This window comes from Marmota marmota, unplaced genomic scaffold, assembly GCF_001458135.2.
Source record: "Marmota marmota marmota unplaced genomic scaffold, marMar, whole genome shotgun sequence".
In the NCBI taxonomy this organism is placed as follows: domain Eukaryota; kingdom Metazoa; phylum Chordata; class Mammalia; order Rodentia; family Sciuridae; genus Marmota; species Marmota marmota.
Window position 1 is genome coordinate 42,369,878 of NW_026000108.1, and position 27,381 is coordinate 42,397,258.

Sequence of the window (27,381 nt, forward strand, 5' to 3'; positions counted from 1 at the left end):
TTTTTTTTTTTTTTTTTGAGAAAAGGTCTTGCTAAATTGCTGAGGCTGGCCTCGAACTTGTGATCCTCCTGCTTCAGTGGGAGCTGGCTAGGATTTTAGGCATATAGGCATGACTGAAGATTTTGAAGATATTAAACAAGGTCCTTGACCTGCTGTGTTGTTAAGCCCAGCACTAGTTATGATTTGCTCATTGTCTCTGGAAGCCACAAGCATCACTAGGCAGGAGGAGTGACAGTAATGAGATTTCTTTCATGGCTAAATAGAGCAGAGTTGTTAAAGTATCTGTAACCCCCACTGTCATGTGACCCATGTGCAAAGAACACAGATATTCACATACAATGAATGCTATTAAACCTCCAAAAGGAGGAACCAAGAATAAATGTAACACCCTAGAGAAAAAGGCAAGCAGTACACTAAAGGTTCCAAATGCAAAGGGCGTTGAGGACAGCCATTATAGCTGAGTTAACTTGGGTTGGCTGAATTTCATGTTTATAGCTCAGTAACCATTTGTCTAAGAAACAATCTATCCCACTTACAAAAACCCTTTCCATCTCTAATTATGCCAAATGTTGAGAATGCGCTGCAGTCATTATAAGCAGCAGTTATAATATTTTTTCTTTTAATCATTCAGGACTCTTAAATCACTTAGCTTCTCAAAATCTCCCACCAGATGTGTTGGTTTAATGAAGATGTAGGTGCTACTACCTTTGCTTCTTAAAGCGATCATCTTCTAACCCTTTAGGTTACCCTCCTGGCTTCAATTTCTTAGTTCCATTCATAAGCAGTGGGCCTATATTATACAACCTAATCATGTATGTATAAGGTACCTTAAACCCTGAATTCTAAAATCAAACTCTTCTACACTCATTAAAAATTGATCCTCCTACAAACTGCTTCCACTTTAGACTTCCACAGAAATGTCTGAGATACCCTTGACTTTGGTCAACAATTATTCATAAAAAGTCTACTGACACGTTCTATAAAATTTTTCTCTCATCCACTCTCATTATTTATAACTTTATCATATCACACAGAGTATTATTATAACCATTTTTCTATACATTTGTTCACTTGAAAATTCCTTGTTCATACAAGTGGGTTCTTAGAAAGTCTTCATGTCTTCTGGTAACTAAATCAACCTGATAATACCTTAGGTCCACTGCTGCCAAACCACATTCTTTCAAGTGACCCAGATTCCCCTCTGTCTCTTCTTTATACAAACACATCAGAAGCAATGACTTAAGGTTTCAGTTTAAAACTTCCAGGCACAGAGCCTCTGAGTATCATTTCAGGATTCACACTATAAATGACCAACTTAAGAAAAAAAATTCCTGAAGAAGTTGGGAAGCCTACCTGTACACTAGCCCCAGGTTCTATTCTATGGATAGAAAACCAGACCCTAAACCAGAGAACAAAGCAGAAAACCACATTCTCTGCTTATTGTCATTAGCTCAGGATAAATGACCTGAGTGTACCAATATCTTCACCATGTTTCTCTAAAAAATTCTTATGTAACCCCAGATTCTTATTTTCTATTTCCAATTAAATCTAAGACATTCCTTATTAATTCCTTTATCCTCAATTAACTGTAAAACTTGACTTAAAATTGGCAATTTTTACTTCGAAAGTTATAAAAACACGATTGTGTCATTTGATAACAGTGGTGCTTTTGTACTTCTGTATTTATTTAACTTTCCATATTTAACTGTTTCCCTATTTTAACATGGGAACCAACAGACTTTTAAATATGATAAACACATTTTTTTCAATGACAATGTCTCTAAATATAATGGTGAATCATAATTTTTTAAAACTATTTTGTTTTTTAGTTATAGATGGACACAATACCTTTATTTTTATTTTTACGTGGTGCTGAGGATTGAACCTGGCACCCGGCACATGCAAGGCAAGCGCTCTACCGCTGAGCCACAACCCCAGCCCATGAATCATGATTTTAAGTGGATGTTTATGTCAATCAAATCACACCTAAATAAAATACAATAATACTATCTCTATTACCTGGCAAACAGAATTAGAAAAGCATTTGGGAATGATGATTAATAAGATGAATAAATCTTTAATTTAAAAAATTACAAAGAGCAATCAAAATATACTCAACCCCTCCTGATTAGCTGGCAGCTTCATTGTCATTGTTGGGTTCCTTTCAAAGATTTATTTTTCCCTTAAAAAAAGCATCCTCCTATGTGTAATATGAATTAAAATGCATTCTGCTGTCATATATAACAAATTAAGATTAAATCAATTAATTTTTTAAAAAAAATCATCCTCCTGAGGCTGGGGTTGTAGATGAGTGACAGAGCACTTGCCTGGCATGTGTGAGGACCTGGGTTCGATCCCAGAACCACAAACACGAATTAAGCTCCTTATCTGATTACTTTAGGAAGTAGCCTTTGCCTCCTCTATAAAAGCAAGCATAGAAACCGCCAAACCATAAAACAAGGAGCTCAAGGAAGGATTTCATTCTTTTAAGTCTGGCATGGGAGGGCTGGGGTGGTGGCTCAGTGGTAGAGTACTTTGCCTGGCATATGTAAAGCAGTGGGTTTGATTCTCAGCACCACATATAAATAAATAAAATAAATGTCCATTGACAACTAAGAAAATTTTTTTTTAAAAAAAAGGTCTGGTATGGTTCTTTTAAATGATACATCTCTTACCACATTTAAGTAATTTTGATAAATTTCTGAAATGTTTAGTATGTCAATTAATTATATAATACACAAAAACTCTTAAGCTGTTTGGCTCTATGTGCCAGTAAAACATTTTCTGATTAAATTTTTCATTGTATATTCCTCTTGTACATTACCAGTAGCATTTATAAAAGTCCCTACTGTGTTAAAGCACCTAAGAAACAAATAAAACACATCTTATTTAATTGTTTGTTTATTTATTGATGTAGTACTGGGGATTGAATCCAGAGGCCCTCAACCACTGAGCTATATCCCCAGTCATTATTTTTTATTTTGAGACAGGGTCTCTCTAAGTTTCCTAGGCTGGCCTCAATCTTTCAATCCTCCTGCCTCAGCCTCCCAAACAGCTGGGGTTAATTTAACCCAAATGAAAATTAATCACAATCCTCCTCGGAAATTTACAAAATCAAACAATTTTAATAGTTCAAAATAAACCAAGTAAATGGAATAGAAAAAAATTACTTAAGCCATATTATGCCATTTTATTAAGCCATATTATACCGTTTTATTACAAAATATGTCCATCACAAATCTATTTTCATGAATATGATCAATTCAGCTTTAGCAACTAGCTTTACCAGTTATGTTAATTCAACTTTTTTCCCTTAGTACTTATTTCTAAAAGGAATTCTGTTCTCCTTCCAGGCAAAATGTCAGTTCCATTAGAAGATAAAGAAGATATCTCAGGAAATCCTTTGCTTTTGGTTTCTCATGTCAGACCAATGGAACTAGGTATAGTATGAAGGGCCAAAAACGTTATGAAACTGATCTAATTTCAAATTGGAAAGACTGCTTCTAATCTGAGAACATGGACAGTGTTTCCTGACAGAAACACTTCCTGTACGAGCTTAGGCTGAAAAGTCATTTTGAAAGCAAATGATTTCCTTAACAAAAAGTTTTATAGAGGGCTGAGGATGTGGCTCAAGCGGTAGCACACTCGCCTGGCATGAGTGCGGCCTGGGTTCGATCCTCAGCACCACATACAAAGATGTTGTGTCCGCTGAAAACTAAAAAATAAATATTAAAAAATTCTTTAAAAAAAAAAAGTTTTATAGAAATACTTACTCTAATTTCTAACTTTTTTCTTTAATTTTATAAGAACTGCAATGGCTAAATTTATAGTAATGAACATAATTGTTTTGACATTTGGTATTCTGGGGGTAAAAGACAAACAGAATTTCACATCTGAAAATAAGTAATATTAAGTCCACGAGATCAAGGATTCTTAATTAAATCCAATGTCAATCCACTCTTTGCTTCCAATGTATTATTGAAGGTAGAAGCAAAAAACTCATTTCTAACCCAAATAATAACTTATTTCTAACTCAAATAAAGAAAAAAATTACTGAAAAGCATTTCAAAATAGTGATATTAAATATACCACAAAATAAAAACTACTATCTATTGCAAGTAAATTCTATTCGGTTTTTGTTTTTATTTTTTCTCTTTTGGGACTGAAGATTTAACTCAGGGGCACTTAACCACTGAGCCATATGCCCAGCTCATTTTTTATATTTTATTTTGAAACAGGGTCTCACTAAATTGCTTAGGGCCTCACTAAGTTGCCGAGGCTGCATTTGAACTTGCAATCCACAGGCTCCTAAGCCACTGTGATTACAGATGTACACCACCATGCCCAGCTATATGGTATTTTCTAATAATTTACAACTTATTTAAACCTAACACAAAATCTGAGAAAAACAATATGGTTGTTAAAATAACCAATATGATGCCAAGTATAACATTAATTGATATCATTTATATAAAGTGAATTGCAAAACTAACTTAGGGACCTAATGTGAAAGCACCATGGGATATTAAAGAATTTCTACCAATAAAAGAAGGTAGCATTTCACTTAAAATGTCATTTGATCTTCCTCTAATTTCCAAAGGAGTAAATACTGATTGTGTGTGGTTCTTCCCAGCCAATGCACATGAAAATCCCAATCTTGAGAAGAAAGATGAGGGAGGCACTTGAGTAGCAGTTTTTAACCCCCCCAGAAAAGGAATTATTCACACCTGTCCTATAGCAAAACAAAATTAATTAAAGTCCTTTTCTTATGTAATCATATTGCTTTCTTAATAAATACAATGTGTTCAACTTTAGCTATATACTGATAAATAGCCCATATGTGAACAAGTGGGAAAGAACCTTTATAGAAGAACAATGATCAAAATGTGACTGAAGATCTACCCTTATTCAAGCCAGTCTTTGTCATGATATTGAACAGATTCAAGTTCTGTACTTCCATTGTCCAATTATTTACCTTGTCTGATGTATGTAATCCATGATTCTTATTTCTTCACATCTGATGCAGGTATCTCTACATCAATATTGGAGCCTCCTAATAATTCACCTTTTATCCCAACTGTTGCAAATGAAGGAGGAAAACACTGGACTATGCCAGAAGTCAGGGCTTTAATGGGCATCTGGTCAGATAAAAGCATCCAACAACAACTAGAGGGAACAGTGAGAAACAAAAGGATATTTGAACTAATTGCTGCCAAGCTTCAGAAATCTGGAATAGAGAGAGACTGGAAGCAGTGCCGAACAAAGTACAAAAACCTGAAACACGAATACAAGATTGTAAGAACAGCTCAGGACCTAGGCATGACTAGGAATATGAAATTCTTTACCGAGTTGGATGCTATTCTAGGACACAAGACAGAAAAATCACAAGAACTTCAAGATGGAGAACAAGCCACAGAAAGTACTGATGTAAAAATGGAAGACCAGATAGGTAGGATTTTTCTTTCTTTTTTTTCCCCCAATACTGGGGATGAACTCAGGGCCTTGTGCATGCTAGGCAATTGCTCTAGCACTGAGCCATACATTTAATCTTAATAAAGCAAATTTTAATAAATGCAACCCCTCAAGTTAAAGCAAGTTTTCATACCAATTGTGGTAAAAATATAACAGCCAGGCATGGTGGTACATGCCTATAATCCCAGGTATGAAAGAACACTAAAGAACTTAGAAAAACAAAATCTTTAAGAATGTCTTGCAAGGGTAAATTCTAGCTGGGCTTGGTGGCACCCGCCTATAATCCCAGCAGCATGGAAGGCTGAGTTGGGAGGATAACAAGTTCAAAGCTAGCCTCAGCCTTGGTGAGGCACTAAGCAACTCAGTGAGACCCTGTCTCTCAATAAAAAATACAAAATAGGGCCAAGGACATGGATCAGTGGTTGAGAGCCCCTGAGTTCAATCCCGCATAGCCCCCCAAAAGGGTAAGTTCTTCTGGGACACATCATAAAGTTCTTTAAAATAAGTTTAACACAAAAGATAGAAATACAAAATATTTTCACAAAGCCAGGATAGCATGAAATAAACTGAATGAGTTCTAGACCAGGAAACAGGAAATCCAAGTTCTAACTTAGTAGCTGTGGAACCTTGAGGAAACTATCTCTAGATGTAAGCTTAAAATGGGAGGACTGGATGAGATGGTCTTGAAGAGATTTACTAACAGCCAGGCATGGTGGTAGATGTCTGTAACCCCAGGTACTCAGGAAGCTGAGACAGAAGGATCACAAGTTTAAAGCCAGATGCACCAACTTAGTGAGATCCTGTCTCAAAATAAAAAGGGCTGGGGATGTAGTTCAGTGACAGAGTGCTCCTGCACCAAACACAAAACAAAACAAAAAACCCAGTACCAAACAAAATAAATAAATATACTTAAAAACACCTCCCCCAGCCAAAACACCTCTACTAATCTTGTTTCTATAGATTTATGATCTGGCTTAAATGATGCAGTCCTAATTCTAGGAGTGTGAATGTGTGTCTAGGGAAGAGAGAGAGGTATGACAGAGAATTAATTGAACAAGAGTGGTCATAGTTCACTGGTGAACAAGAACGGAAATAGTATGTTAGAGAATTGTTGTGGGGACAGACGAGGTAAGGCACCAAAGATAGCAGGAAACAGTTTTATTTGGCTGCAGCCAGGTTCAGAGGGCAAAGCTTTCGCTGTAATCAATCCCCTGAACCCCAAGTTCAGGTAGTTTCAGAATTTTATACCCAGCATGTAAGGGGAGGGGCTCAGAAGTTCCCAGTCTGCGGAAGTTCACATAAAAGTATCTTTTTCTTTCACTGTTCTGGGCAAGTTAACTCTTCAAAGACAATACCCAAGAAGGTGAGAGCTTCTTCTCCCCTTTCTTTCCTCCCCGCTGCAAGCTGTTACCACAGAGCCCAATTGTAACTTCTCTTATCTTAGAAATGCAGACATCACTGTGAAGCCCCAGCTCAAGGCCAGAGGCCTTGTTTATACATTTCTACAAACTACTATACTGGATACAGGTTTCTGAAAAACTAGTAAGGGGGTGTCCAGTACCTGGAGTGCTGATTTCTTCCTGGCTAGGTAAAACAGGTCAACATGAAAAGTGAAAGTTTATCTACACTGAACTCTTTTGTAGAGACTCTTTGCTGACAATCCTAAAATGGTGAAGATCTCTGGAGAAACCCAGTTAAGATTTTTCTGTGGAGAAAGGAGGTGCTACTACAGAATTATATAGCTGCCTCTATAAAAATTGAAATATAAGGGGTCTAGAGATAAAGTATGCAATTAGTAGTGGCATTATGTTTATACAGTCATTGCTGGGGATGCAGGTGAAGATAACCACATTAGTTACATGTCAGAAGACCTAGTTATCTACACCTAGTACCTACACTGACCTACGGCAAAATGATGTATAAAGGTGGGCAATCTAAATCATAGAGCCAGGCACAGTGGCCACGCCTGCAATCCCAGCATCCAGCAGCTCTGGAGGCTGAGGCAGGAGGACTACAAGTTCAAAGCCAGTCTCAGCAACTTAGTGAGGCCCTAAGCAACTTATTGTGTCTCTGTCTCTAAATAAAATATAAAAAAGGGCTGGGGATATGGCTTAGTGGTTAAGAGCCCCTGGGTTTGATTCCAGGTACCAAAACCAAACAAACTAAATTATAGAAAGCAAACAATCACATTTAGTGTCCTCTCAGAGGGAAAACAGTTCATTAGAAGCTACAGCTGGAGAGATCACTGAAGATGACTCCATCAGTATCAAGCCAGAAGACATGGCAGTTTCAGATTTAAAACAAAGTCCTGATATAGGTAAAAGAATATTACACTAAGATGATATGATACAATGTTGCTATGAACTGAATTATGTCCCCCAGCCCCAATTCATATGTTGAAGTCCTATCTCCCCAATGTGATAGTATTTGGAGATGTGTCTATGGGAGATAGGTTTAGATGAGAGTGGGGTCTCCATGATGGGATATATATGAATATATATCTACATTCCTAAACCTAAAATGCTATAACATTATATGAGGTATTATTGCATAATATTCATATTTACAAAATAGATAAACGGAAAGCATGAATTCTTAATGAAAATGTTTTCTAAGGTTGGTGTTTACTTCATAACTTTTATGCACAGATTAAAAAAATACTTCAGATGTCCTAAAAATTATTTTTTGAAATAATTTTTAAAAATCTTCCTGTTAATGATTTTAAGGAGGGCTGGGGTTGTGGCTCAGTGGTAGAGCGCTTGCCTAGCATGTGTGAGGCACTGGGTTCAATTCTCAGCACCACAAGTAAATAAACAAAATAAAGGTCCATTGACAACCAAAAAACAAACAAACAAAAAAACCAAACAACTCAAATGGAGATCAGTAGAAGAAATGGACCAAAGGGTGGGAAGCAGGGAGGGAAGGAGGAAGTGCTGGGGACTGATACTGGCCAAATTATATTGTTATATTGTGTGCAAGTATGAATATGTATCAATAAATCCCACATTATGTAAAACTATAATGCACCAATAAAAATATGTGGAAAATTAAAAATTAAAAAAAAACACCTTGGATATAAACTGAGGTGTTTTTTAATCATTAGGCAGTTACTCTGATCTTCAACCTAAAAATCACAAGAGATCATATTGCTCATATGAGAATAATACTAAACTACCTATTTTCCTTTTGGTTGTGGTGAAACGTATTTTCAAAATTAAAATTTCCACTATCACCATAGTTATAAGATGGTCAGTAGGGGGCGTTGAAGTACCTATTGTTACTGGATCACAAGGTATGCCAAGAATCAGGTGTTCTCCAATTCACTTATTTCAATAGGCCAAAATTGGAAATAATTTTCTTTAAACATAAAATATTTAAACATTTTTGTATTTTTTATGCAATCTGGATAATCTTCAGAGTAAAATTATTACATAAATTAATATACTTTAGTTTTGTGAAAACCAATATTTCTAAGAAATCTTCACTTTAATAGAGAAATTACAGAAGTGATGGATAAAATTTCAGAAAACCCAAGAATTATAAATGTAAAAAAAGATGGCTCAGATATAGATAAGGTGCTAATTTTAAAAAGAGGCACTTATTAATTAAAGTCATAATTTTAAAAAATCTTCCTGTTAATGATTTTAATAATTTTTTTTTTTTTTTTGTACTGGGGATTGAACTAGACCACTGAGCCACATCCCCAGGTCTATTTTGTATTTTGTTTAGGGACAGGGTCTCACTGAGTTGCTTAGGATCTTGCTTTTGCTGAGGTTGGCTTTGAACTCACGATCCTCCAGCCTCAGCCTCCCAAGTCACTGGAATTACAGGAATGCGCCAACACGAATGGAGATTTTAATAAACTTTTAAGAACCTTTGGCATAATAAAGAATATATCTAGTCTTGGTCTCACTGTTCCTGGCAGATTTTTTTCAAAGATCTTTATAATTTCCAGTGACAAGAGTCTTTTACATTAATGGTTACTCTATTGGACTCCCAGACAGCTTCAGGATGGAGGCTAGTCCACAGATAGACCATGTGATTAGAGGGTTGGAACTTGGAATCAACCTGCCCTGGGGGGAAGGGTGAGGGCCTGAAGACTGAGTTCACTCTGCAACCAATTATTTAATCAATTGTGCCAATAAAAACTGGCTTAAGTTTTCGGGTTGGTAACAGCTCCTGATTCTACTTGAAGGATGTGGAGGCTCAGTATACTGCCATTCATGTTTCTGAAGTTCCTTTGTAACTTCTCAAAGATGTACTGAATCAGCCTCTACACTAGGCCTCCTTCATTTTACCTCCCTATTCTATTCTCAAACCCCTACTACTATGCTTTTTTGAGTAAATTACATACAATCGAATCCACCCTATTAAAGTAATAATTTTTGTTTTAAGTGTATTCGGAGTCATGACTACTAAATTTCTGATGAGCCCCAAAAGAAACCCATATCCACTAGAAGACATTTAAGTGCTCAACCATTCCTCTACAGCCCCTGGCAACCACTAATCTACTTTCTGTCTCTATGGATTTGCCTTGTCCGGGAAATTCATATAAATGATGTTAGTCAGCTTTGCATCATTGTGACAAAAATACCCAACAAGAACAACTTAGAGGAGTAGTTTATTTTGGCTTATGGTTTCAGAGGTTTAGTCCATGGTGGGCTGACTCCATTGCTCTAGCCCCAAGGTGAGAAGAACACCATGATGGCCAGTAAGCAGATAAAGAAGTACCTGCAGGGAAGATGAACCCTTCCAGGGCACCCCCTCCACCCCCAATAACCCACCTGCCTAGAGTTACCACCCAATTAGTCCACTCAAACTAGGATGAACTGATCAGGTTATAGCTCTCATAATCCAATCACTTCACCACTGAATATTCCTGCATTAACAGGAGCTTTTGGGGGTTACATCATATGCAAAATATAACAAATGACCTATTGTGTCTGGCTTTTTGAATTTACTATGTTTCCAAGTCTCATCCATGCAGTAGCATGCATCAGTATTTCATTCCTTTCCATGGCTGAATAATAATATTCTACTTTATGGACATATATATTTTTCATTCATTAATTGATGGACTTTTGGGTTCTTTCCACATTTTGGCTATTATGATACTGTTATGTAGTACAAGTGCTTTTTTCTCCACTGTGGTAAAATACACATAAAACTACCAGTTTTCCACCCACAAGTGTACAGTTTAGTAGACTGAGTACATTCACATCATCATGCAAATATCTCCACTCTTCATCACCAGAACTTTCTCATCATCTCAAACAGAATTTTCTGTATCCATTAAAGAAAAACTATCATTCCCACTTTCCCTACCTTGTGGAAACCATTATTCTACTTTCTGGGTTTTTTTTGTTTGTTTGTTTGTTTTTTGGTACAAGGGATTAAACCATACCCACAGCCCTTTTTTATACTTCACTTAGAAATAGGGTCTCACGGAGTTGCTTGGGGCCTTGCTAAGTTGCTGAGACTGGCTTTGAACTCAGAATACTCCTGCCTCAGCCTGCTGTGCCACTGGTATTACAGGCGTGTGCCACCATATCCGGCCTTTTTATTTTAATATTTCATACTCTAGGTACCTCATATGTAGAATTATATAATTAATGTTTTTATCTGGTTTATTTCACTTAGTACAGTGTCTTCAAGATTAATCCAAGTTGTAACATAAATAAGAATTTCCTTCTTTTAAGGCTAAATGCTATTCCATTGTATGGACGTACCATTTTGCTTATCCATTCATTCATCCAGTACACCAGAAGTATGTTTACTGGGCTAAGCACCATCAGTTCCTTTAAAATATTATGCCCTATCTAGTTGTCTTGATTGGCCTAGTTAAACTCTTCTGGAATGTCAACATAAAAATGTCTAAAATCACTAAATCTTCACCTGAACTTCAATGAGAGATATTCTTAGCTACAATGAGGATCAAATGAGAACAGATACAAAAGTTCTTTATCAAGCACTAAAACATCAATGAAAGACGTCACCAAATTGGGTCTGCAAGTGTTACTGTACTCCCAAGTACAACAGACTGCTCTGTGAAGTTTAAAATACAAAATATTTGCAAGATTTTTGAAGGAGGTATTTCCCACATCTGAACTTTGATTTAAGAGAACAAATGCTCAGGGGTAGGAAAGATGGTGGAATGAGATGGACATCATCACTCTAGGTACATGTGTGACTACACATACGGTATACAGCAATAGAAATATAAAGTTGTGCTGCAATTGTGTACAATGAATCAAAATGCATTCTGTCATATATATTTCTAATTAAGAAATATTCCTAATTAAGAAAAATAAGAAAAAAAAGAGAGAGAGCGAGCCAGAGAAAGCAAATGCTCTTGGCCTCAAGGCTATAATTTTTTTTTTTTTTTTGATACCGGGATCTGAACTCAGGAGCACTCCACCATTGAGCCACATCCCCAGCCCCAGCTTCTTGAGCTGTAGGGATTACTGTACCATCATACTCCCCCATCCTACTTCTTACTAAATTGACCCTTACATTGAAACTATTATTGTAATTCTTGGTATTTTATGGCAATCCAGGTGTTTCAAATGAATGATACTCAAATACAAGAATTATCTATAAGTCTGGATAAAGACAAATCATGTTGGTTCACATGAAATCAATCACATTCCTTTAAAATATGCTAAAAGTCATTTATAGTTCATAAGAGTGAGTGACACAGAGGCTGGGAAACACTGATCTAAAAGTGGGTCAGAACATTCATGGTATGCAAACAAACAAACAAAAACAAATGTTTGAAGGCAACAGAAGAAACAAAGAAATATTTGAGGAAATTGCCAGAAGACTAATGCAGTGTGGAATAGATACAGACTGAAAATAGTGTCCTGGCAAATATACAGATTTTAAATAGGAGTACAGTGCCAGGAGAAATGGCACATGCCTATAACCCCAGTAACTTGGGAGGCTAAGGCAGGAGGCTAGCAAGTTCAAGGCCAACCTGGGCAACTTAGCAAGATCTTTCTCAAAATAAAATAAAAAGGGATGTAAAAGGGGTGGTGGGAGGCAGCAGCCTGGGGATGTAGGTCAGTGATGGTGCTCCTGGGTTCAATCCCCAGTACAGCAACAAAAAGAGAAAATGTAGAGTTTTACAAAAGAAAAATGGCAACTCTCAAAGACAAATGAGATTTTTAATGAAGAAGCTGACTGCATTCTAAGAAGACCAATTCTTGGAATTGCCAGATGAAAATATGGTAACCTAAGAATTAACTTTAAAACAAAAAAAAAAATCTTTAAACTTTCCTATTTGCATTTTAACTTAGCAAGGGAAAAAAAAACTCTAAAAATAAAATCCTAATACTATCATATGTTCAAATAACCATAAAATTATTAGAAAACACATATCTGATTTGAGTTTCAAGTTTTTTCTAAACCTTGTACCAAAATATTCCTAATTTTTCAACTCTTTTGTCCAATCGCTTAAATGTTCTTACTTTGGTATATCTGAATACTTTAAAACTAACGTAGATCAAAAATTATCATGTAATGGTTCTTTTCCTGTGTTTTTTTTTTTATTTGTTTTAAGAATTATTTGAAGGTCAGACCAAAAGCCAAGGAACTTTGAGCATCAAGAGAAAAGCACACAAAGATGGTAAGAGCCTGAGAAATGACAAGTTTTTCTACATTGTGAAAAACTTTGGTTGCTTTTTCCTGATAACAAAAGATATTTAGTCCTGACCTTGATAAGTTAGACAAAATATATTGCTTATGAACTGTGAGAGCACAGAATGCTGAGAAATGATTTTTTCCATAGGTCATTAAGATTAAAAATAAATGGAAACTTGCCCAGAGTTAAATAACTATACAATAATCATGAGTCTTTAAATTATTCTTTATAGTGACTATTGTCAGATATGGTTCTTTAAAGGAGAAAAAAGTGTCCACAAATTAATAAGCTTTAAATTTTCATTTACCCCAAAGGTAGGTAATAATGGGTATAATGTTTTAGTACATCTGAAAATAAGCCAAACTCTGAAGTCAACTGAATGTGCGCTGATTCCACACTGATCCATCAGATATCAGAAAAGGCAGTATAACTGTAGTACACCATATTAAAGAAAACTGCTATATGGTTTGCCCTCGGTATCTCCAGGGAGACTGATTCCAGGGCCCCCACAAATGGATACCAAAATATGCAGATGCTCAAGTCCCTTATATAAAAAGGATAGTATTTGCATCTAAACTACACACATCTCTGGTATACTTTAAATCATCTCTAGATTACTTACAACGCCCAATTCAATGCAAATTGTATGTAAACAACTGTTACACTATATTGTTTTGGGAATAATGACAAGAAAAAAAAAGGAGGTATATGTTCAAAACAGATGCAATTTTTAAAAGATATTTCCAATCTTCAGCTAGTTGAATCCATGGATGCAGAAGTCATGGATACAGATGGCTGAATGTGTCAAGAATACACAGCCTGAGGATCAGAAAAAAACCTCCATTCTAGTCTCTCTCTGACCACTCAACACAACAGATCTGGATCTCTAGGATAATAGAGTTTTAGTGTTTTGTAGGTTCATTTTTTATGTGAGCAAATACAATAATTGAAGAATCAAACACATTTTTACGTTGTGAATGCACCCATGTAATCATTACCCAAATAAAAACAGAGGACCCTAAAGCCTCCCAGTCATTAACTCCTCCACATCCCCAGGAAAGGAAGATTATCACTATTCTGACTTCTGTCTCTATGGATTGGTTCAGGATTCATACCGTATGTACTCATTTTTTATTATCAACTTTTAAATGGCAAATTTCTTTCATCCAACATTATTTATAAGAGCTACAAATTTACTTGTAATAAAAGTTCTTTTTTTATTACAAGTAAATTTATAGAACATTCCATTGTAGGAATGTACATCCGACCACTTTTTAAAAATCCATTCCACTGTTGGGACATGCCAGTTGTTTCAAATTGGGGCCATTATGAATAATAAAAAAAAAATGCATGCTTTTCTGTTGAGTACATACCCAGGAGTGGGGTACAAATCATAGGGCATGCACATTACATATATTAACACATTTAGTCTCTACCACAACAAATATATTGATTTACCATGAGGAAAGAGAAGTCTACAGAAGCCTGTACTCTTGAACCAATGGGCTACACTGCCTCTTTTGTGAGGGCAGGAACCACATCTGCCTGTGTAATATAGTGTTCCCAGTTGTCTACCATAGTGCCTTGTATGTACACAGTAGGAGCTCAAAAGATAATATTGAGTAGAGTCATGTGTTGTATAACATTTTATCAATGATGGATGATATATACCATAGCGATCCCAGAAGACTGTGATGAACCTAAGCACACCTGTCACCTAGAGGTTATGCTATAAGCATGATAATGTCATAAAGCAAAGCATCACTCAAGTGTTTGTGATAAGGTTAAGGCTGGTGTAAACAAGTCTGCACTGGCAGTTCTATGAAGCATTACATAGACAATTACATACAGTACACAATAATGGATAATAAGCAACCATGATACTTACATACTATACTTTATTTTTATATATTACTTTATACTTATTATACTTATTATACTATACTTTATTAAGAGTGTACTCTTACTTATAAAAAATTTTTACTTTAAAACAGTTTTCTATGTTATGCTACCCATAGCCTCATACATTTCACATTTCCCAAGTCTCCTGACTGCATCTTCAAGAGGCCACACTTGAGTTGACATGTACCACATAGGTTTGTGTAAGTATATGCTAGGTTGTGAACTATAACAAAATAGCTTCATGACACACTTCTCAGACTACAAGAGTTAAAAAGATGCATGACTATATTAGAGAACAACAGGAACTCTGCCTCCCTGACTTTCCTCCTCTTATAAACTTTTTCATCTCAAATTAGCTAAAATTTCATTTCTCCATTTCTGGATATAAATGCAAGTCAGATTAATTGCCCCACCTTTGCTACCTCTTCATGCCTACCAGTGGAAATGCTAGGGAAAAGGGAAATTGCTAACGGTTTAACTGCATAAAAGCACCATTCTGAACCAACTGAATTTCATCATGGACTTTTTCTAACTTAGTAGATGAGAAAACAGACGCAGAAATCATGAGACTTGCCCAAGATTAACCATGTTACTGGTAAACCTGAAACAGGTTCTATGTTATGGCTCTTTGCAATCTTGACCAGTGACAAAGCAGTGTCCTGTGGGACTCTGGAGATGGGGAAGAAGCATAAATTCTGCTTCAGACTAATGCAAAAAACAAAGTTCTAAAATAAAATAGTTATAAATAGAAGAAAAAACATTTATGATCTTAAATAGAGAATCACTTTATTAAATTCTTTGAAAAATCAAAGACAGGGCATATATCCCGGTACTGTTGTAAGCATGTTACATATATTAGCGTAAGATCACTTAGCCCCTACCACCTGTTTTGCCTATAATTAGCAAGGACAGTTTTAAAATAAGTCACTTCTTCACATCAAAAATCACTTGACTTGGATACAGAATACAAATAATAGGGTACAAAAGTAAAACCCTATAGGATATTATATACTTGGTTATTTTCACTAAAAGATAAAAATCAAAATAAGGGAATATATCTCCAGCCTTAATTGGCATCCAAAAGCAAGTTGTCTGACATCCTCCTCCTGTGTTCTCTAACACACTAAATGAAGACAACTGGGAACCAATTCCATAGAGATTTATCTGAGTGCATCTTTTTCATGAGTACCTTTCTAGTGATAATGTTATATACTCTTCTTTGCAGAACCAGTATCTACATCTCTTAAGAAAACTGCTCCTGGGATTAGTACAAACCAGTTTCTTCAAAGCATAATAACAGAACCAAAATATTCTACAGAATGTTTCTTCAGACAGGAAACTCAACTTTATCAGGTAAATTTCATAATTTTTTAGAAGAGTATGAAAATGTTTACCAGTTGCTGAATTCAATTCTAAACCTAGGGACTTGATAATTGACTGAAGGAAAGGGCATGCTCATTTCTTAGCTAACCAAGTTCACGTTCATTAGTTAGTTTTCTGTTGCTTTAACAAAATATCTGAAGCTAAGTACTATATAAATAAAAGAAGTTCATTTATCTCATAGTTTGGGAGGTTGAAAGTCCAAGAAAGTTCATCCTCCTGAGAGCAGGAGATTATATGATGAGAGAGAATACCAAAGAGTAATTCAGGGGATAGGCTCATTTGTGTGTGTGTTTGTGTGTGTGGTACCAGGGAATCAAACCCAGGGCCTCATGCATGCTAGGCAAGCACTCTACTACTGAGCCATATCCCCAGCCCCAGGCTTACTTTTTAGTAACAATCCACTCTGGAAAGAACTCACTCTGTGAGACCAGGATTAATCCACTCCCAGGACAATGCCCCCATGACCTAACCACCTTCCTCTAGGTTCCATCTTAAAGGTTCCACTATTTTATAACTGCCACAAAGAGGACCACGCTTCCAAAACATGAATCCCTGGGGAATAAATCACATCTAAACCATAGCATTAAAGAAAGGATAACCAGCTGGTTAATGGGATAATTCATTTAATGGAATCTTCAGATATGTCCAGGCCGTTCTGTTCTCCATAAAATGTGACTGTAGTTTAAAGATGAAAATGTTTCATCTACAAGGCAGGTCTGGTTTGTTCAGAAGCCTGCAAACTGATGTTTTCAGTACCAAAACAACATTTGGTGATTACATAAATCTGATATGAACACATCTGCACATACCCACATGCAACTTACAGCTAAGAGGACAATTAGTTAACATTTTTAACATTCTCCTTGACAGAAAAGCAGAGCTATGAAATAAAGCTGCAAATAGCCAGTACTACTACTAAAAACAAGTAATCCTGGGCAAACCCATCTGAATTGTATGTCCAATTCATGATTGTTTAGTAAAGTAACTGATGCTCTACTTGTTTTTATATGAAGCAGCTCTGGAGTCTGAGAGCCTCCAGAGGAGGATTGCAAGTTCAAAGCCAGCCTCAGCAAAAGTGATGCACTAAGCAACTCAGTGAGACCATGTCTCTAAATAAAATACAAAAAAGGCTGGGGATGTAGCTAAGTGGTTGAGTGCCCCTGAGTATAATCCCCAGTACCAAGAAAAAAAAAAGATTCCATGTGTTAAGGAAATAATGTATAAAAGATATAAATTACTTCATCCAAAAGGGAAAAAACCAAACCCAACCAATTGTCAACGTACAGTATATACAACCAATTCCACTGTATATTAAGCTATGACACAGATCTAGGATTTTAGGTTTAATACCATACAAATATATTAGTTCTTGGGGTTGGGGGTGCACAGGTAAGTGAGAGTGCGTGCTTAGCAGGTGTGAGACCCCAGTTCAACCCCCAGTATCCTCCATTGCAAAATTTCTTTATTTTTGTCTGATCCTTGCCTATTGTTTTAGAGCAACAATTATTATATCTTCTAGACATAAGAAAGTTTCATTGATTTTCCAATTAAAATTGGATCTCCTAAAGTCTGAACCAACCCCACTCTTGGTATTTACAAAAGAAAAACCTAACCATTTTCCATTACATTAGTTCCTCACAAACTACTGAGTTTCTTGCCACTGTTGTTGAAAAGAAACTAAAAAAACCACAAGATCAATTTTCGGCACTACAGTCTCCTAATGAAGTCTTATTTAGTCAAAGGACCAGCTTAATAGAATTCTTTTTTTTTTTTTTTTGGTACTGGGGATTGAACTGAGCCATATCCCAACCACTAAGCCATATCCCCAGCCCTAATTTGTATTTTTTAATTTAGAAACGGGGTCTCACTGAGTTGCTTAGCACATCACTTTTGCTGAGGCTGGCTTTGAACATGATCCTCCTGTCTCATTCTCCAGAGCTGCTGGGATTACAGGGGTGTGCCGCCACGCCTGGACCACTTATTTATTTATTTATTTTTAAATTTTATTAGAGCTTTATAGTTATTACATAGAAGTTGGGTTCATCCCAACAAACTTATATATGCATGGAATTTGATTTCAATTCATGATCTCTCTCCTGGAATCCATTTAATACTGCTATACTACCACATAATTCTATCTTTATTGCTCTTATTTTGTATTATCTAATAGCATAATTCTTTCACAAAAAAGCAATGATAGTACAAAAAAGCAACTGTAGTAAACAAGTACATGTAACTAGGACTCGAATTGTACTCAATTTTAAAACAGTGGGTTGACCCCCAACAGCACAAAAACAAATTACCCCTTTTCTTTCTGGCACATTTTTAAAGAGGAGGCAAAAACGGGGATGGAAAGAACTTTCTGAGCCATTTTGGCTGAAAAGTAAGCATAGTTAAGAAAAAACAAATTAAGATCAGTTCATCTATTTCCCATAGATCACTAGATAACTGTAAGATCACCGGATCCATTGCCACCCGCCTAGGAATGTATTTAAAATAACTTCTAAGACTGTGATAAACCAATGTTACTCAGAGCCATGTAATCAGATTTTAATTTCTCCTTGGATTATATATCTAATTCAACAAATTTTTTTTCTTTCTTTTTTGCACACGCACGGGGGTGGGGTGGTGGATGGTATTAGGGATCCAGCCAGGAGCACTTAACCACTGAGCAACATCCCCAGTCCTTTCTATGCTTATTTTGAGAAAGGGCCTCAATAAGTTGCTTAGGGTGTCAATAAATTGCTGAGGCTGGGTTTGAACTCCTGATCCTCTTGCCTCAGCCTCCAGAGTCACTGGGGGACGCCCTGAAACAAATTTCATTTTAAATGGGAAATCATTATGGTCAACTCACAATTACCCAAGATTAGAGTTATTCATATTAAAAAGATTCTTTTTGATTCATCCCAAATTCTGAGAGCTACTAAATAAACAAATTGTACACAAAATGTCAAACTCAAATTCAAGTATTTGGGACTCCAAAAAAAGCAAAAAGACTACTTATAATTTTATTTGGTGAGGGAAAGCTAATCATTTGGAATGCATTTATACATGCCGCACCCATATTGCTGATAAGGGTTACAGCCCAGTTCCTCAACTGTTCTAGAAGTTGTCGCTACTATGTTGCCTTATGAAAACTGCAGTGATAATGTCAAGCCTAAATCTGCATTTCTTACTCCAACCAAATCATATAATTTCCCATTAGGTATATTAGGTCAGGTAGTAAGAATGGAAGCAAAGCTGTATTTATTTATACCTCGAAGTGATCTCCCAATTTTTCCAAATCAGTGTGTATCTTGGCATACAAATACTACTCTTTTTTAAAGAAGAGTTGATTTCTGCCATCTTACTACCAACGTTTTCATTCAATATTTAAAAGTGTATCAATGAATCGATTTCCTGAGATTGTTATATTTCCTGCTAATTCATATGAACTCTACGACCGTTGTTCCTTTTGAACACCAACTAGTTGTTTCCCTGGGTCTGGACTCTAAGATTCTAGTTCCTATAGCTGTAACTAGTTTCAAACTCACAATCTGCCCAATAACTCTGGCCTTGCAAACAAAAGCTTGTGCTGGTTGGAAGTCCGGCGCGAAAATCTGAAAGTGTTGTAGGACCTGGACTAGTCGCCACTCCACACATGCCTATAACAAGTGTAGCTCCTGGGTCAGAACTTGCACGCACTTGGGCATGAGCCCCGACCTGGCTAGTCCAAGCAAACCCGAGCCTTACAAACTAGCCAGACTCAGCAGATGTGCACAGACCCAGGGGGAGGGGAGGGTCCCTAAAGGGCAATAGGGCCTGGAAAGGTGGCCAGGACAGGCTAAAGTCCCTGGAGGCAGGGTACTCCCCTCCCCCACAACCTGTTGGATGCCACTGGCAGGTACTGGTCCAGGAGTGCTCTGTCCTTCTAGTTCTTGGGAGCTCAACGGAGCGCCAAACCTGAACGCGGGAAGCGGCTCACAGAGATGTAAAAGCACTTGTCTCGCCACCCCCACTCCTACCCCTCACCCAGTTGCTCACCGGTGTTGCAGCCCCACGAGTCCCAGAGTGATCACATGCGGCACATCTAGCTGCGTGGGCCACTCTCCAGAAGCTATGCACCCGAACACGCCGCATTCCTCGCGAATCCCCAATTCCTCCAGCTCCATGTCGCTGCCGAAAGCACGTGGAGGAGCTCGCTGCCGCAGCCGAGGTACTAGGACCAAACAGCTGCCTGTACGGCCCTAGAGCCTCAGAGGCTGGCGCTATAGACAGCCGCTTCCTTCCCCGCGGCTAGACCTAGGCTACTGCGGCGGCGCGTGCTTAGTGGGCGTGACCATCTCATCACCACCAGGCCCCGTCCCCCACGGCCACCAATGAGGGAGAGCGGGAGAAGAGGTTCCGCGGCCGAGGGGAGGAGTCGCGGATTTCATGGGGGTGGAGCCAGTCTTCCTCTGGCTATGTACCAGAACCTATTTTATCTGCACGTGGCTATCTCCGTTATTTTCCAGCATCCACATCGGGAATGATGAAAGTAACGGGGTTGGAGTCATTTCTCTCTGAGAACATGTAAACTTTACATGTCCTTTTCCCTGCTTTCCCCCATCACGACTTGGTACGCTCCAACCTATGAACCGCTCCCTCTGGCAAGAAGGGGGCCCCAGTCTACAAGCTCTGCAGCGTGGGGAGGGGCCGCCAGTGCGCGCCACTTTTCTCCTCTATAGGAACAGTGTACCGGGCGGCTTGGAGGCGGGGTGTCGTCGCTGCGCCTGCGCGGCAGGAAACCTCTCGTAAGCGCTCTGGGAGTCGAAGCTTCTCCCCAGTGGTAGAGACCCTCCGATTTGGGTCTGTGTAGGCGAACTCGATTTGAGCGGCGCGCGGCTACGCTGCCCCTCCAGGGGGCGTGTCTGTGGGCGGAACTTCCTTCCCCGGCCCTGCGAATCTCTCTTGCCGCTCTTCTTTTCCAGATTTCAGCCGCTTTTCCTAGCGTGGTCGCTGCTTCCAGTCCGTTCAGAATAATGGCGACAGCTGAAAGTGAGTAACAGGAGACCTATTCCCCTTACTCAACGATCTCCCCGCCTTCTGGCGGTGGTGCGGGCTCCGCGGCCGGATTCCAGTGAGCTCTTTGCATTGCTCGGCCTCCCTGCAGCCGTGCACGTAGGCCTGTGAGTGAGCGCACACGTGGCCCAGGCGCCGGGACCTTCTTTGGACTTGAAGCACCCCGGGCCTCTCCGAACTCTCCTAAATTCATAAAACTGCTTCTCTGATGGAGGAAGAGGAGCAAAGTAGAGTAAGAGGGTGCCTAGGACGAGAAATAGTCAAAGATTGCCTTGAAAAGGTCATCAATAGATGTTGCAAAACAAGCACGTGAAAATTTAGCGTAGACTCTTCAAACCAAAGGCTTGCCTTTCCTGATTGGTTAATCCCCTTCTTTTCGTAAGGTTAATAATTTAACCTGAAAAATTTGTTTAAGTTTTGAGTGGTTTGAAAGTATTCTTTGATGCCTTGATAGCTTTAGAAATTTCCAAAGCCCATAGGCGAAAAAGTTTTCCTTACTTCACTTTGCGTTTGTCAAAATTTGCAGTTACATAATTATTTTGTCCCTGAGTGATTTGATCCACACACACCGGTTTAGAAGTTTATACTGAAGCAAATTGCATTCCACTGACATGTTAATTTTTCTCAAACTTGCCTTTACAGTTTCTAAAAGGTCCTTCTCGGGCTGGGGATGTGGCTCAAGTGGTAGCACGCTCGCCCGGGTTCGATCCTCAGCACCACATACAAACAAAGATGTTGTGTCCGCCAAAAAGCTAAAAAAAATAATAATAATAAATATTAAAAATAAAATAAAATAAAAAAATAAAAATAAAAGGTCCTTCTCCTTAAAAATGTTTATAGTTGGTATCCCTAGAGCCGTTAAATACAGTTGGTACTGGGGGAAATTGACCAAATATACTATTCTATTGTGTGCATGTATGCATATGTAACAAGGAATCCAGTTATTGTATATAATTATAATGCACCAACAAGAAGAAGAAAAGGGGAAAAAAAACTAGTCAGAAGTTCTTTTCATCCAAACTTATATATTGAGGTCTTTTCTACTGAAGTCCTTTGATTTTGTTCCATTGTGAATCTATGTTCCATTCAGGTTACCTCTCCAAATTTTATTTCTTGTTAAACACATTTTGCTCACACTTTTTCATAGAGCAGTGTTAGCTAATAAAAATATGAAAACCAAGTGTGATTTATTTACTCTCTCCCTCTTTTTTTTTTTTTTACTATGGGCTTCGAACCCAAGGGGCTTATCCACTGGGCCACATCCCCAGCCCCTTATATATTTTATTTGGAGACAGGGTCTGGCTGAGTTCCTTAGCGACTCTGAACTTGGATTCCTCCTGTCTCAGCCTCTAGAGCTTCTGGGATTACAGGCGCTATGCCCAGCCTTATAAATTTGTTTTCTAGTAGCCATATTGAGAAATGTTGCCTTTTTTCATATTGAATGTGGAGCATATTCACAGCCACATTGACTAGTGGCTACCTATTGGACAGCACAGTCCTAGAATATTCTTAATTCTCATCTTATTAGTCTATGCTTTGCAAATCTTAAATTTCAATTCTGTGAACCTTTCTCAGTTCTCATCAGTCTCTTCTGAATTCATCTGTGAATTTCTGGTAAGTCATTTTCACATTCGTAGTGTTGCCAAAAGCTCTGTCCTTTTCCCTGATGCCAATCCAATGATGAGGACACAAATTTTGAGAAAAAGGAAAAAGAGGGTTTATTGCTTTGCTAGCAAAGGAGAAACACCCGGGACTCCTGTCCCAAAGGCTGTGATTCTGACCATCAGCAGGAACAGGAGGGCTTTTAAAGAGGTGACTCAAAGGTTACATTCCCTGTGTTACCTGTCAGAGTTGTGATTCACTTGTTAATTTTGGAGATAGTAATTTCTGAGATCTTGTACCTATCCCTAAAGTCTGATTACTTAACAATCCTATGGTGGGTGTGTACTCAAGGACAAATAACTCTGTGATGGAGAAGATTAGGGAGGGGCAAGATTAGAGAGGATCTGGGAGTGAAAGAAACTTGTGTATTTTAAAAATAAGTTGCAGTGGCAGAGCAGCAAGGGCTGTATTCAAAGCCTAAAGTTAACATATTTATCCTATAGTTAATCTTGCCACATTCTTGACTCTTGCCTCTCATTTATCCTCCCTACTGAATCAGTTGTTCCTCAGTTTTTTAAATATCTTCAGTCTTTGCCCATTGCTCTTTCCGTAGATCAGGACATTACATGTCTGTATTGCTGCAGTACCATCCTAAACTGGATTCAAATACAGATCTATCCTTGTACTTCAGTGCTTAAAAGCCTAGTTGTTCTTAGGATATCTAAATTGAATAAACATGGTTTAAAAAGCTTAAAGTATGAGTAGCAAAATGTCTCATCTGTGAGTCTAGTATCAGGCCTAGGAGAGAAATTGTCAAAAGGTTTATGAGAGTCATAAAAATTAAGAAAGTTGGGGTTCTAGGAAGGGAATGGAGAAATGAGTTTTGAATAGCAAGCTAGAGCTATACCCTGAAGGGCTTTTTAAACCTTGTTAACATGTCTGGATATTACAGTAGGAAGGCAGAAATTATTCCTCTGAATTAGGTGCCCCTGAATTGCCATCAGTGTCTATCAAGAATAAAATTTAGCTTGGCTGAGAACAAAGAAAAAATGTTTCTTGGAGCTAATTAGGATTGCAATCTGCAGCCAGAAACACAAATTTCAATAGCCTTGAATTGGATTTTGAGGTTTTTTTCAAAGTAGCACAAGAAGGTTTATAATTACATTACTTGTTAATCCAGAATTATGATTGGTACTGCCAAATAAATTGCCTCATAAGAAAAGAATTGGGTACAGCCTTAGTCTTTGGGTAGGCAGTGGGTTCATTCTATAGGTCAACAGAGGTTATCAATGTTTCAGGAAACTGCTGTTTGGCCTACTTCAAAGGTCAGCTTACTTGGTGGGGGCATGTGTGCAATGTGCTTGACTGATGGGCTTCCATGTTGATGTGCCTCAAACCCAATCCAACAGTGGTCTCCAGGGTCCATGTTAAGTGCCCTAAACGGTGCCCTAAAAGAAAATTTTTATTTTCTTTCTTGACAGTATTTTGTTCAGTCATTACCCCTACTAGTTGGTGATGCAGCCCCATTCCAACTCTTCTACCTTATTTGCTGCTGTTCTTTTTTATTCCTTAGCTACTTCCCCATGCCCCTCTCCCCCGGCAGTGTATATACAACTAGAGCTCCAGGGCTTCAGCCATTCTGAAGTTCCATGCACTCCTTTATCACCTTTTGATTCTTACCACAACTAATTATACCTTACTTTCTTTTGGCTAAATCTTAATCAATTTTCAGATCTCAAGCCTAATTTTCACTTTATTCTAGACTTCTTTGATTTCTAGACTAGTTTAGTTGGCACAGCTATGAACATGTGATCCTATAGTCTGTATTTATTACATTATACTTATTATGATATTTAATATCAGGTTTGCTCAGACTTGGTTAGGTCCCTTGAGAGCAGGTTCTAGGTCTCATTTTCTGATACATCTACAGTACCTATCCATGGATACACTCGGAAAATGCTAAAACTTGGGCTAGAGTTCGGAGACCATGAGGATTGATTTCTCCTTCTTTGGAAATTTTAAGTCCTTAAACGTCTATTATCTTAGATCTTCATCTAAAAAATGTATATTTATTTATTTTTGGGGGGGTACCGGGGATTGGACTCAAGGGGCACTTGACCACTGAGCCACATCCCCAGCCCTATTTTGTATATTATTTAGAGACAGGGTCTCACTGAGTTGGTTAGCTCCTTGCTTAGTGCAAAGAAGGCAGAGGTGGCACAAGCCTGTAATCCCAGAAGCTCAGGAGGCTGAAGCAGGAGATTTGCAAGGCAAGTTCAAAGCCTCAACATTTTAGCTAGGCCCTAAGCAACTCCTTGAGAACCTGTCTCTAAATAAAATAACAAAAAGGGCTGGGGATGTTGCTCAGTGGTTAATTGCCCCTGAGTTCATTCTTCAGTACTAAAAAAGAAAGAAGGATGCTTACAGATGAGCTAACTTAAAAGCAAATGAAGGAGCCTCTTGCATATTAACTTGAAATCAAGAAACCTACTGGCTGAACTTAAATATTTTGCCTGCCATGGAAAGCAAAAGTCAAGAAAAATACAGCATTTTTTCCCCCTACAAGCTAATTTAAATAATGTATTCTGTGTATAAAAAGTACTAGTTATATTAATTTAAAGTAGCTTAATTTTAATTCTGTTTCAGTTTACCTGTGAGAGGCATAGATTGCTAGTGGATAGAATATAGGATTTGGTATCAGGAAACCTAGAATTTTGTCTAGCTCTGCATATCCTAACATGGGTGACTTTTTTGTCACAGTTTCTAATCTCTATAATTGTTTAAATAATTAGACTTCTTCATAAAATTATGTGTTTGTAACAGGGATTCACTTGACACTTTGATATATCCCTTGTAGCTTTGAAACTTACACTTTTTTTTTCTTAATCTTCTTTTCCTTAAGCTTCTCTCTGATTTTCTTTTCCCTAAACTTCTTCCTGATCTCTCCTGCCTAATCTCATTTTCTCGGAATCACTTTTAAAAGCCCCCTGTTCCTGGAATGGGCAAGATCACAGCCTTTGTTTCTCTTTTGCTAGCAAAGCAATAAACCTTTTTTCTTTTTCTCAAAACCGTGTCCTCGTTATTGGATTGGCATTGGAGACAAAGACCAGCTTTTGGTTACATGATGATACATGACAAAATAACTTGAGTATAAAATTCGATGCTCTGGGGCTCAATGGTAGAGCTCTTGCTTGACATGTGTGAGGCACTGGGTTTGATCCTTAGCACCACATAAAAATAAATAATGTATTGTGTCCATCTACAACTTAAAAAAAAAAAGATTCTATGCAGATGTCTTAATTTTTATTAAAGTTCTTCCTTAGTTCACTGATTGGTCATTCTAGATGTTTTAATATTGAATATTCAGGAAATTTCTCACTAAAATCTGATAGAGTCCTTTTCTGTGTTTACAGTATTGAACATTGGTAAGAAACTCTATGAGGGTAAAACAAAAGAAGTGTATGAATTGTTAGATAGTCCAGGAAAAGTTCTTCTGCAGTCCAAGGACCAGATTACAGCAGGAAATGCAGCCCGAAAGAATCATCTGGAAGGAAAAGCTGCAATCTCCAATAAAATTACCAGTTGTATTTTTCAGTTGTTACAAGAAGCAGGTAAGTGCCTCCCCTTCTCTTTCTGTCTTTCCCTCTCTCCTTTCTCCTTTCTCTCTTTTTTATTTCTTTCTTATTTTGATTATTTTCATGGGGAAATGACATTATTTAGGTCTACAACATGATACTTATCAGCTGAGTTTTTAGTTTTTACAAGAAGGAGGTAAATTGCTCCCCTGCCTCGCCCTCCCACTCCCCCAATCACATTGATCTCTATTGGGGAGATGGCATTGTTTGAATTAACAACCTATTGTTTGGGGGTGACTACTTTACACCTTGACATTTTGCTACAGTCTTTGTCAAGTACACTGTCCCTCTGCAATTTCTTTCTGCTAGGCCATCTTCAGTCTTAACTGTGAAAGAAGACCACCTTTGTATTAGCAGCTCTAATTAATGAACTGTTCCTCCCTGAAATTTTATAGATTGTTCTTTTCTCTGCCTGTTGAAAACAATACAGAATTTCAAATCCCTCTTCCATTTATTTTAAAGTCCAAAAGTATTTGAAGATAGCAACTACCTTTTTACCCTGTCATTTCCCAAGAAAGGGAATTGGACTTAATCAAAGATCTCTAGAGTTCCCTACTACTTAAAAATTGAAGGAAAACTATTTATGATAGAAAAATTAAATCAAAAGACTAAATTAACATCCAAATGTCATATAGAGACAATTTGGAGGGAAGGAAGGGGAATAGAATAATTTTTTTCTTCAGTGATTCAGTCAGCTACTGGTTG

At 37.7% G+C, this 27,381-nt stretch overlaps 2 protein-coding genes across 2 annotated transcripts in view; one reads left to right on the forward strand and one right to left on the reverse strand.

The window, feature by feature from the left end:
* Ppat (phosphoribosyl pyrophosphate amidotransferase) overlaps positions 1-20,756 on the reverse strand; it is a 24,830-nt gene extending 4,074 nt beyond the window's left edge. Inside the window, exon 1 of the mRNA XM_015482133.2 lies at positions 20,423-20,756. Coding sequence (XP_015337619.1) covers positions 20,423-20,550 — 128 coding nt within the window. The 5' untranslated portion in view covers positions 20,551-20,756. The remainder of the gene's footprint in view (positions 1-20,422) is intronic.
* Positions 1-27,381, forward strand: part of Paics (phosphoribosylaminoimidazole carboxylase and phosphoribosylaminoimidazolesuccinocarboxamide synthase) — a 38,503-nt gene that overhangs the window by 2,377 nt on the left and 8,745 nt on the right. Inside the window, 6 exon segments of the mRNA XM_015482131.2 lie at positions 3,354-3,440; positions 5,027-5,449; positions 13,034-13,099; positions 16,242-16,369; positions 21,349-21,415; positions 26,455-26,652. Of these exon segments, the coding sequence (XP_015337617.2) occupies positions 3,354-3,440; positions 5,027-5,449; positions 13,034-13,099; positions 16,242-16,369; positions 21,349-21,415; positions 26,455-26,652 (969 nt within the window).